Below are 12,650 nucleotides of genomic sequence, written 5' to 3'. Positions count from 1 at the left end.
GGGTAGGGTGTGTGGGAGGAGACATGAGAGGTCAAGATCGAGGAGAAGGTGAGAAGTGAGTAAAAACAGGGGGGGGGGGGATATATTTTATTTTGAGTGGATGGTTTTCTTTTCTTGTTTCCCCACCTTTGCGCACCCTCTTCTCATTCAGTCCTCTTAGGTATCTTCCTCTCCTGCGGCGAACCTAACAACAAGGAGATTTATTAACCAAAGACAGAAATAAGGCTTAATCAACAGTTCCCAACAGAGATAGATTTTGTGAATCTGCAGTTGTTATTCATCGAAAACGAAGAAGGCCGAGGATGGCCTACGGTGTGTGTTATCTGAAGGGTGAAGAAAACACACTTTTTCGACCGCGGTGGTATGATTGCCGGGCCCTCTCCTCGTTCCGCCCGCCCCATGCCAAATGTGTCCGAAAAAGAAGAGCAAAGCAAACGTAACATGTCCAAAAGTGAACTAACTCCTTTGACAACTACGAAAAAACACCATCAGCCTTCTTTGCCATTCATACACCATCAGCCTTCTTTGCCATTCATAAGCTAATATTCCATGGAAAAAAATTATGATTGCCAAACATGATCTTAATTGCATTTTCTTCTATAGCTCAATAAAATTGCTATAAGATTTGAACCCTTCCGATATTTGCCATCTTAATGATTTTTTGGTAGGTAGGTTGGCTTGAACCCACATGACTGCAACAATAGATAGGGGTGTCAATGGACCCAGACGATGCGATGGATCATCCGAATCCGAACCTTATTGGACGGGATTTGGGTATATGGCGAGGATCCGTGGATGTATTTTCGATCCTGACTATAGGATCCGAAATATTTTTGGATCGAATCAGGACACAAGAAAAATCTGCTGGAGTCACGATCTGAAATTTTTTTCCGATTTTTCCACAAATACCCAAAACACCCTTGATTCAAGCAATGAAAATTATTATAGGAGGGGTATTTCCATAAAAATGAATCTTAATATCGTGATTTATGAGATTCGTTTCAGTTTTAAATTTCCCATTTTCAAACTGACTCTCATCCTTCCTCAAGCCCTTTTTCTCAATTTCTCATAACCCTTAATCACTAATCCACTTCAGTCTTCCCACCTTGTTTTTCCTACATATGATCCACTAAGGTCCCTGTGTTTTTTTTTCTTTTTGAGTAAATATCTTTCAACATTCAATGAGACTTGTTGAGTTGGTGATACAAAATCACCGGTTCTATTTCATTCTTGGAGTGGGTTCCACTTGGTCCTTTTAAGTAGGATGTGTTTTCTCTCTATATATAGGGATTGTATATGTTAGAGAGGGCTTGAAGAAGAAGGGAAAATGTAGAGAGGAGAGAAGGCTAAGGCAAGGTAAGAGGGGTTTTCTCCTGGGGGCCCTAGGAGAGCTTTTGTGGTCAAGCAAAAGCAAGGTTCTCTTCTTGAGGAGAAAGCTAAGGCAAGGCAAGAGGGGTTTTCTCTTTAGGGGTTCTAGGAGGGCTTTTGTGGTGGAGCAAAAGAAAGGTTCTTCTACTCAAGGTTGAAGTGAAAATTAAGGGCAAAAAGAGGGCTCTTTGAAGGGTTTTTGTGGTGAAGCAAAAAGGGTTTCTCCTCAACTTCTTGTTTACTCAAGGAGCATTCTTCTTCTTCCATCTTCTTCTCCATTGGATTTTGTCTATGGTAGCACAAGCATTCTGTTGGATGTTATGTTGTAGAGACTTGGAGGATTTACCGGTGGAGGTAACATTGTACTATTGGTTCTAAATAGTGGATTTTTGTGTTGCCTTGTTCGTGGAGTTGCTCATTTTGATGAACCATGTATATTCTTGTCTTCTTGTGGTTGCTTGTGATTTGTTCTCTTTGGTGGCTGTGGCTTATTGGTGTATATATTTTCTCCATCTTGTTAGTGCAAGATCTTGGGTATTTCCGTGTGTTCGCCTGTGGTAGATTGACGGATTTTATTGGCGGGGGGTTTTGGCCGCAACACGACTAATCCTCCCTACTAATATAAGAAAACAGAGAAGGGTGAATATCCATTCATTAGTTTGTTTTTGTACTTTTGTCAAGCTCAAAATCAAAGCTTAAACACTTCTAGAGAGAGAGGTCTGCATTATCTATCAGAAAAAAACTCAGGCATCATCTGCTGCAAACATCCAAAACAAGCACAGGATGAAAGCAATACTTTTTTATTCAAACGATGGCATTTGCAGTGCTTGCAATCCTGAGCCATAGATCAGTACACTCCTTTCCAATGAGGCTTGTGATTGCATATCCTTTCTTTTCATCTTTGGGTTCACATTCACACCAACATTATTATCTTTGATATACATAAATATAAACACGCTCCTTTCACCATTACTTTCTTAAAACATTTTTGGGTTCTAATGTTACTCCATTACTTTCTTAAAATAAATTTTGTTTAAACCTGTTGGCTTCTGAAACAATTCCATTGCTCAATGTAGTTTGTATTTTTTTTCTTTCTTTTGACTCACAACAATACCATTCAATTATCACGATGGATAATAATGGTAGGGATTGCCCCTTATAGTTTACAAGCATTAATTTACTTATTTAAAAGTTTAGCTCTTATAGATAAATGATTATTAATTTGATTAAGATGCATAGAGACACACTAAACATTCTAACTTCTTTTTAAAATTTTAATTGTGTACAATGTTTAGTAGGACCTATTAGGACACTCCGATCCGATGGACAGTCTGATTTGAAATGGATCGTGACCGTGACACGAAAAGTATGATCCGAAGAACAATCATAATCCGATCTGACTGATAAAGAATTTGATTGGATTTTGACAAGGACATAGGTGGATCCGATCCGAAGTGGATCCATTGACATCCCTGACCGCAGCTCAAAATTAGTATATGGGGACATCATGATCCTCCCATATCCGTCGGTAATGAACAGCACATAGCCATCTACAATTTGGAGTTGGTTGTGCCACTTGTATGGTATCAAATAAGTTGTGTGATGAGTCGTTGTTTGTTTCTTTCTTTTTTTATAGGTAAATGGGATTGAACCTTCCACCTGGTTTTACCAATTAGGCTAGAGGCTTAACCGATTCATTGTTTCTTGTTAGAGCATTTCTAAGCACCCTACATGTCTCATTACCAAAAGACAGTTGACGATATAATCAATGGATGTAGTTTCCTCTCTAGTCGATGTTGGTCATGTTTAGCTGTTAACAATTTTAGGAGCGATGGCATTTGTTTGAAATTTTAACCTTACACAAGAGTGTATTGATAGCATCTTCGTCTTCATTTTGTTTACCAAACCAAAAGGGAAATTATTTCATCACTCCAATGTTATGATAAAGATGCGCGAAGCGTCTTATTGTGTAGTGTTTAAAGGGCTGTCAGAGAAATATTATGGTTCTCGAAAAGCATTTACAAGCTCTTGAAACATTACACGACAAGATGCTTCGCGCATCTTTATCAAACATTGGAGTGCTGAAATCATTTCCCAAACAAAATCTCATTTTACAAGTATTTTGGGGATGAGGAATGATAGAATGAAGGGCGCCCTTGCAAAAATCAGCTCCGAGGGTGCCTATTGGTGGATTTTTGCATAGTCAACTAGTTTTCCACTTTTTTAGGCGCATTCCACTTTTTCACTTTTGAAAAAGTGGAATGCGCCTAAAAAAGTGGAAAACTTGGAGAAGGGCGCCCTTCATTCTATCATTCCTCTTTGGGGATAGGCAATTTTGAAGAAAAAGAAAAACCATTTTGCCACTAACTTTTTCATTACAGAACAGCCACCTCAGATGAACCACTTTTCAGAAGAGAACACCTAACATCATAGCTTGTCTTATTAACTGAAGGGATTTGCTAGGGACCATCGCAGAAGGCATTTTTCATGGAGCGGCTGTTGCATGAGAGAGCAACCACCTTAGATGAATTAAATGAATAAGACAAATCTATGCCTGTGTGGCTGCTCTCTCATGCAACACCCCCTCCCTGGAATGGCTTCTACGATGGTTCCTAGCAAAACCCTTTAGGGCCCGTATGGATGCCGAGAAGATTTTGATTTGGATTTCTCACATTTGAAGCCATTTTTGTGTTGTGATTTGGATCCGATTCAAATCCATGGATTTCCAAATCAGCGACTGGCAATGAAAAAGATCAGATTTCCAAATATGCTGTGGAAATAAGTAATTGAAAATCCACAGATCTGGCAGTTTCCTTCACCCTCTTTGCTCCTCAACCTCTCTCCCTCTGGTAGGAAGTGCCCCCTTCCCTCTCTCTCTCTCTCTCTCTCTCTCTCTCTCTCTCTCTTTCAACATGAGCTGGCGGATCTATTCATTTTGTATCCAAAACTCAATTCCGAATCCAAATACAAAATATGAGGTATCCAAATGGGCCCTTATTTAATTCATCTGAAGTGGCTGTTCTCCCCTGAAAGAAAAAAAAAAGTGAGCCTTGAAGTGGCTTTCTGCAAAATTGTTTAGCAAATCCCATTTTGGGTCTTATTTCATAAATTTTTGGAGTAACATACAAGGGGGTTACTCATTATTCAAACCCTAGTGTATGTGGGCCTGGGCCATGAAGCCCATCCTACATTCCTACGAGATTTTATAAGGGCTATAGTCCCGTATTTTTCAAAAAGTACCGTACGGACCACACTACAGGATGATCCAAACCGTCCATGTGATGGGCCGTAACGTAAATAGGTTGTGCCCAAAAAATCATTTCTATAGGACGATCCCAACCCTCCGATCTATAGAGGAACTGCTTATTATGGAAACTTCTCTAGATCAGAGGGCTGGGATCATCCCATACAAATGATTTTTGGGGTACAACCTATTTACGTTGTGTTCCACCACATGGATGGCTTGGATCATCCTATGATGTGGTCCGTACAGTACTTGTATAAAAATACGGGACTATAAGGGCTTATACCATATAAAGTCTCCATCCCTACTAAGCCTTTAGGGCATGAAGGTCATTAGCCTTTTCAAAACCCTAGATACGCTCTCACCTAAAACCCTAATCCCTTAAAACAATAAAACCCAGAGAGAGCCAACCTGCTTCCATTTCTCATTCTCCACAAAACCTCCCACTAACCATGTCTTCTCCTCTCCCTTCCTCAGACAAGAAAAAGAAGAAGAAACACATGAAAGAAACAAACCCAGAAACAGAATCAGAAGATTTACAACCCCCTAAAACTTCAACTTTCACCCCCTTTGAATCAAACGACCCTCCTCAAAAAGACTACTTAATCAAACCCCAATCTTACACCCCAACCTTAGACACCTCCCAATGGCCTATTCTCTTAAAGAACTATGATCGTCTCAATGTTAGAACAGGCCACTACACTCCTCTTCCTTCAGGCTATTCCCCTCTGAAACGCCCTATTTCAGAATACATTCGATATGGAATAATCAATCTTGACAAACCCGCAAACCCTTCTTCTCATGAAGTTGTTGCCTGGATCAAACGAATCCTACGCGGCGTTGAGAAGACCGGTCATAGCGGGACCCTCGACCCGAAAGTCACCGGAAACCTAATCGTATGTATTGATAGAGCCACCCGTTTAGTAAAATCGCAACAAGGCGCTGGGAAGGAGTATGTCTGCATTGCTCGGCTCCATTCCGCGGTGCCAGAAGTGGCAAAGGTAGTGTGAAATTTATAGTTGGATTTTTAATATTAAGGAGTTGTTGGGTGTTGAACCTAGACTTGAGTTTTTGTAGAATGTGGTTGAGTATTGCTAATTTGTAATTGAGTTTTGGCTATATGGGGTTGAGTATTTTTTTTAATTTTTTTTTTTTTGAATGGTAGATAGTATTAAAAAAATGAAGGGGACCAAGATGGTCAATACAGAAAAATACAGAAAATACAAGAGAAAATATCAAGGGAGGAAATAATCAAATCACTCCAATCTTTCTCGGATACCCCATTTGCACTCTACTTGACATGATAGGCAACTATTTGTGAACATCCAATATTATCTTGAATTTCATCAAAAAGAGCCTCAAATCTCCAAGGAATTGAGTGAGTTCCATTGAACCACCTAATCACATTCTTTGAGTCTCCTTCTATCTCCACCTTTTCCACTTCAACATTGCTTAGAAGTTTAATTCCAAGGAAGTATGGGGTTGAGTATTATTAATCTGTAGTTATTGGCAATGTGTAGTTGACTTTGTTTCATTTTTATTATTTTTTTTTTTTTCAATTTTATTAATGTGTTCATGAGATTCGTTAATGTGTAGTTTAGTTTTGTAGTTTTGTTTTGGTAATGTGTTTAACTTTGTTCATTTGTAGTAAGAATTTTTATAATGTGTGGTTATGTTTTTTTTTGTAATGCATAGTTGTTTTTGGTAATGTGGTGTTGAGTGTTGGTAATTTGTTTTTGAGTTTTGTTAATGTGAAGTTGAGTTTTTTTAATGCATAGTTGAGTTATTGGTGAAAACAAGTAATTACTGCAAAAGCTTAAGCTTTTAGAGTTGGGGTTATTTAATCATTTATATGTCAACAGGTAGCCAGGGCACTAGAGACGCTCACCGGCGCTGTGTTTCAGCGCCCACCACTCATCTCTGCTGTTAAGAGGCAGCTCAGGATACGGACCATCTATGAGAGTAAGCTTCTTGAGTATGACCCAGATAAGCATTTGGTGGTTTTTTGGATTTCTTGTGAGGCGGGGACCTATGTTCGGACGCTTTGTGTTCATCTGGGTCTGATTTTGGGCGTTGGAGGGCATATGCAGGAGCTCAGGAGGGTTAGGTCTGGGATTCTAGGCGAGAAAGATAACATGGTGACTATGCATGATGTGATGGATGCCCAATGGGTTTACGATACTTATCGCGACGAGGCCTATCTGAGGCGAGTGATAATGCCGCTCGAAGTCGTGTTGACGAGCTACAAGAGATTGGTGGTGAAGGATTCCACTGTAAATGCTATCTGTTATGGCGCGAAGCTGATGGTTCCTGGGCTTTTGAGGTTTGAGAATGATATTGAGAATGGTGAGGAGGTCGTGTTGATGACGACTAAGGGAGAGGCAATTGCATTGGGTATTGCGGAAATGACGACTGCGGTGATGGCAACTTGTGATCATGGGGTGGTGGCAAGGATCAAGAGGGTGGTGATGGATAGGGACACATATCCAAGGAAATGGGGTTTGGGTCCGAGGGCTTCAGCGAAGAAGAAGTTGATTGCAGGGGGGTTATTGGATAAACATGGGAAGCCTAATGAGAAGACGCCGGCTGAGTGGTTGAGGAATGTGGTCCTCCCCACTGGGGGAGATTCAATGGTTGCAAGCCTTGCGGCTGAGGGCGGACTCGTTGCTGTGAAAGAGAAGGCACGGGGGGAAGAGAAGGGAGAGAAGAAAAAGAAGAAACACAAGGATGGCGAGGATGGTACGGCGCGGAAACGTAAATTGGAGGAAAGCAATGATAGTCCCCCTGTAGTGGTTGCTAAGAAGATGAAGGTTGAGGAAGACGAGGAAGTTATCGAGAAGGAGGAGAAGAAGAAAAAGTCAAAGAAAGTGAAGGTGGAGATGGAGGAGGTGGTTGAAGTTGAGAAGAGTGAAAAGAAGAAAAAGAAGAAGAACAAAGAGGAGGGTGAAGCAGTAATATCCGACGAGGAGAAAAAGAAAAAGAAGAAAGAGAACGATGAGAAGGATAAGAATGAATCAGGGTTATCTGATGAAGAGAATATTGAGAAGGAAAAGAAAAAGAAGAAAAAGAAGAGCAAAGATATCGATAATGGCATTGACTCAGCATCACCTACTATTGCTGTTGGGAGTGATGGAGAGGCAGACAAAAGGGAGAAGAAGAAGAAGGAGAAGAAAAAGAAGAACAACGACTCTGAAGAAGTGCAACAATAGGAGTTGATAGAAGGAATCGGAAGCTTCACCCTTGATTAAGAAAACACTCCTCTCTATTATTTGAAGGCACTAATTATCTTCTCTACAATTGGGTGTTTGAAGCTTTCACAGTCTAAGGTATGCTTCCTGCAGAACTAATTTTCATTTTTGCTCTGCATAATAGACTCGTTTCTTCTTACCATTTAAAAAAAAAAAGAAAAGAAAAGAAAAGGACGACTAGTTTCTGTGGCCAAATTAATATTATCAATCATGATTTTGTCTTTTAAGGTTTTCCTCTCATGGTCTAGCTCTTTTGAGGTTTTGAATTAAGAGTCCGAATTCTGAAGCAAATGTCTACTAATCAAGCCTGGAGATTACTACCAGTTGAGCTTGTTAAATGAATTTCTGTTTGTTATTCTTTTGCCGTATTTGTTCCCTTTAGAGGTTTCAGAATATCATTTGATCTTCTATATGTTTGTTACCTCTGGTTTCCCTTTTGATTCAAGTATGTAAAACTCCAAAACTGGACCGAGAAATTGTTGAGCATTGAACAAGTGGTTGATTTTGTTGAGAACATTATAATACCCGGAGAAATGACGACACCATACTAGTAAAGTAGTAATTATATCTGTTAAAGTGCCTATTGTCTATAAGAATGAACCTACAAAAAAATCTGTAGTTATGTATAGGCACCTATGAGTTCTCATTGAATGGCTGTAAACACTCATTCAACTATGTCAACCATTTATCAGTGGTTTGGAATAAACGGAAACAGAGGTGAAATTATACCTGGGTTGAGCCTCTGTTCAGTTGGCCATGACCATTGTGAAACACTATTTGAGGCCATGAGTGCAATCTCAGACTACCCCACCCTCAAGAGCGGGAAAGCACCTGCCTTCCGCAAGATTGTCAGATTTCCCCTGCATCCTGTCTTGTGACAACACGGCACAACGAAAAACATTCAGTTAGGTTTCTTCTATGATCAACTTGGTGCTTTCTCATTCTCCATTATTCCAATGATAAAAAGGGAAAACTGTTTTTGGATCTGTTTCTTTCTTGCTACCACTTAATCTACAGGCCTTGTTTATTTTTCATTCAGGATTTTGTCTATTTGCTCCTCTTTGTGCTGCTTTAGTGCTTTATCCCCTCCAGTTCTACTTTATTTTAGTTTTTCTATCATTTATGCTTTTGTTATAGCAACTTTCACCGGTCAAAGTGAAAATCTTCTGACCAAGTTCAGTGTTCGATTATACATGGCCTCAATTCCCATGGAATTTCTGTAAACTCATTCAGATTGGTCTCTCTTTACATACAATGGATAATATGCTCTCACATTGTCCACCATAGTCATTGGAGGACCTTTTGGTGAAGTGGGACGATCATTTTGGAGACTAGTTCCCTATGCTAAGATATGACACCTATGGAAGGAGAGAAATATCCGGATTTTCCAAGATGTTTCCAGAGGTTGGGGGGAAATAGCAATTGATATAAAATCAGACAATATAGCGTGGATTAAAGCGGGGAATGGACAAAACTAAATTTTGATGGAAGCTCAAAAGGAAATTCGGGCCGGGCGGACATTTGGGGGACTATTCCGTGATTCAGGGGAACGAGTAATAGTATCCTATTCCGGGTTAGTTGCATTTGTGACTCAAATGAAGAGGAAGCACGAGCACTTTTATGGGGGTTGAAGTGGTTCTCAACCAATGGTACCGGTCCTTTATTTGTCGAAGGTGATTCATCAAATGTCCTATCATGGGCTAGTTCATTTGGGGGACTATTCCGTGATTCAGGGGAACGAGTAATAGTATCCTATTCCGGGTTAGTTGTGTTTGTGACTCAAATGAAGAGGAAGCACGAGCACTTTCATGGGGGTTGAAGTAGTTCTCAACCAATGGTACCGGTCCTTTATTTGTCGAAGGTGATTCATCAAATGTCCTATCATGGGCTAGTTCAAAAGCAGTGGGACCTCAGACTCTAGCGGATATTATCATAGAAATCCAAGATGTAGTGGCATCGATCAAAACAATGTTCCTGCTTATGCGTCGATCAGAGAATGAGGATGCAAATAAACCGTGAAAGAAGGCGCAGACAGGGAACAACCGTCTCGTGACACTTCAACTATCGAGAAAGGGCCCATGTTTGGGATTCGCTTGGGATGTAAGAAGAGGACCACATGTCTAATGCTTGGAATATCAGATGTAGAGCAGTGGCTGCCTGTTTTAGTGTCTTTGTTTCTGCTAGGATTGTAGATTTTTAGCTCCAATGATGCAGTTATGTTAGTCTTACCCTCTGACAGTTTAGTTCCTGCTAATCAGGTCGGTAGTTGACAAAACATAGGAGGTTGATAGAACATGTGTGTTTTTGTATGGTGAGACTCCCTTGTAACTTTTGGGACGTCTTGCCCCATCTTTGTATTTGGGTTTTTTTCATCAATAAAAGTTCCCTCTTTCAAAAATAAAAATAAAAAATTGGCCACCGTAGTCCATATCCTCTAAAGTCTAAATGCAACTCGTCTTGTACAAAATTTATCCCTGCCTAACTGTAAAAATTTCATTTCGATGGCATACTTAGTTGGTCTCTTCTCTGATCTATTTAGTTCTCTCTTCAAATGCTTAATATTTCGATGATCAAAAAGCAAACTAGGTGTGCTGTTCTTGGTGTTCAATTTCGTGTTTCTGAGATCGGGTTATGGAAGAAGGAATTGATGACGAAGGTATCAGCAACAACTGGTTTAACTACTGGTATTATTACAGGCCACTCTTGTGGTCCTTGTGTGCTATTGTTTGGAGGTCTCCTTAGGTTCTTTTTTTGTTCTTTTTGTGTCTTATCTTTACCCATTACTTATTTCTGTTCTGTTTTTGTAGCTTTGAGTTTTTTGAACTTATCTACAGACATGATTATCCACAACTTCATTTGAAAATCATGTTTTTGTATGATCCTCTTCTTACTTGAATTTTTTTTTTTCATGCAGTCCAGGTGATCAGATTCATCCATTGTGCTCTCATGGTTGATCAGCAGTTTCCCTATGATATGCCGAGGAATGAGCTAATTAGTATATGATTAACACACCTTCTGCCTTTATGCATGGTGATTCTGCCCCCTTTAGAGTCTCGTTTAAACTATCGGCTGGTCGAATATAACATGATGTAATGAATTCTATTTTGGCACTTTGAATTTATAGCATTTCATTTTGTCTGAGTTTTATTTATTTATTTACCTCTTGTTTATTATATTGCATTTGCTCTTTATTTTTAGGTAAAATATAGGGAAATGATTTCAGTACTCCAATGCTTTGATAAACATGCACTCACTTGTTTGTCGTGTAGTATTTAAAGGGTTTTAAGAGCTTTTTGAGAACCGTAGTGTCCTCTGACATCCCTTTAAATACTACACGACAAGCAAGTGGAGCGCTTGTTTATCAGAACACTGGAGCGCAGAAATCATTTCCCAAAATATATTACAGAAAAAGTATATAAATATATGAAAAAGGATAAAATAAGGAAAGGAAAATTATAATAGCCTAATAGGGATGGATTGTGATGGCATTCCAAAAGGGAGATGATTTTTTCGCACCCTCTGTAGGCTAATTTGCACCCCTTTTAACGTGAATTGTGGGCAGAGTTCAGCCTTTTTTTACGTCAAATCACGTTAAAAGGGGTGCGATTTATCCTACAAGGGGTGCAAAAAAATCATCTCCCTTCGAAAAAGGGATGGGTTGTTATTTTAAAAACGTGGCTGCCAATTTTTTTTCGACCAATATTTCGATTGTTAATATGATATATGAGATCGCTACTACATCTTTGATCGCTAAGGAGAGGCTTATGTTTGATTAGCTGGTTAGTGAGGCAATAACTTGCCAAATGTGATGCTACATAGCTAATCCGAGAGAATGATCAGCCACATTGGGACACAGCCCGGATTCTTGTAGAGGCTGTGGGGTCTATCTGCCTTATTGCATAGTAATGAACTAATTAGTATGATTAACACACCTTTTTAATGTTCCCAATGATCTTTGTTGGATGATCCTAACCATTTACTTATTGTGAGGTGTAAGACGGGATTGGCTTAGAAAAGTTTTAAAAAAATGCCAAAAAGTTAAAGAGTATGGTTCGGATTATTGGTACCATAAGATCTTTGATCTATGATCGGTTCATTGTAGGGGGCAAATGAATGTTTTGGATCACTAGGTGGGCCTAGTGGGTGTAGAAACCCAATTTTGGAACCGGCTCCCACAGTGGGCTGAGTTGGTTCGGGTAAGGTCGGCCTACTTTGTAGGTTCATCTAAAAATAGTTTGGCCTAGTTTTACGACCTGTTTAGGAATGGAAGTGGATCATTCAAATAGTGCCATATGTCATGCCCTGTAGAAAGTGGTTAATGTGCAAACCACACGTGATCTTTAGGAAATCTTATCATCGTACTTAATCAACGGTCTAGATCCTCCTATGAGGTGGGGCCAAGGACAACACACCGCATTTGAGATGGCCAACAATATGAATGGGCCCAATCACCATACATGTGGTTCCATGATGTATATAATTTTTTTCTTATTAGACAAAGAACGAGCCGTCTCGGGCCTGTTCAATGATCCAAGCTATTGATCCACTAGGCCCATCCACTACCCAGGGACCATCCATAAAAGCCTGGCCCAATCACTTGCCCTCCTCCTATGGAGACTTCTTCTCTCTATTGACTAGGTAAATCAGCAAACACGAACTGTCCTCAAAGAAATCAGGGAAATCAAAACCTCCCCTCACTCTAAGTGGAGCCAAATTCGTTGACTATTCAACCTCCAATGAAACTCACCATGTGAAGTTCACTACATATTCCTCTTATAAATAGATGGCCA

At 39.8% G+C, this 12,650-nt stretch overlaps 1 protein-coding gene across 2 annotated transcripts; it reads left to right on the top strand.

The window, feature by feature from the left end:
• Nucleotides 1–4,933: 4,933 nt before the first annotated feature.
• LOC143889720 (H/ACA ribonucleoprotein complex subunit 4-like) lies at nt 4,934–11,013 on the top strand. 2 transcript variants are annotated; one of them, XM_077394027.1, is made up of 3 exons: nt 4,934–5,613; nt 6,475–7,938; nt 10,780–11,013. In XM_077394027.1, exons 1-2 carry the CDS (start codon nt 5,065–5,067, stop codon nt 7,819–7,821), a joined length of 1,896 nt encoding a protein of 631 aa, XP_077250142.1. In that variant the 5' UTR covers nt 4,934–5,064; the 3' UTR covers nt 7,822–7,938; nt 10,780–11,013. The 2 variants fall into 2 exon arrangements, with proteins under 2 accessions (XP_077250142.1, XP_077250141.1); XM_077394026.1 differs by having other exon boundaries at nt 10,775–11,013.
• The last annotated feature ends 1,637 nt before the right edge of the window (nt 11,014–12,650 follow it).

The sequence above is a fragment of the Tasmannia lanceolata genome, unplaced genomic scaffold (genome assembly GCF_043159265.1).
Source record: "Tasmannia lanceolata isolate RefF3 unplaced genomic scaffold, GAP_Taslan_0.1 ptg000013l, whole genome shotgun sequence".
NCBI lineage: Eukaryota > Viridiplantae > Streptophyta > Magnoliopsida > Canellales > Winteraceae > Tasmannia > Tasmannia lanceolata.
This window is presented reverse-complemented; position numbering and strand designations above follow the sequence as displayed.

Coding starts and splice junctions, on each gene's coding strand:
- LOC143889720 (XM_077394027.1), top strand. CDS start 5,065: ATGTCTTCTCCTCTCCCTTCCTCAGACAAGAAAAAGAAGAAGAAACAC. Junction 5,614..6,474: donor CGGTGCCAGAAGTGGCAAAG/GTAGTGTGAAAT, acceptor ATATGTCAACAG/GTAGCCAGGGCACTAGAGAC.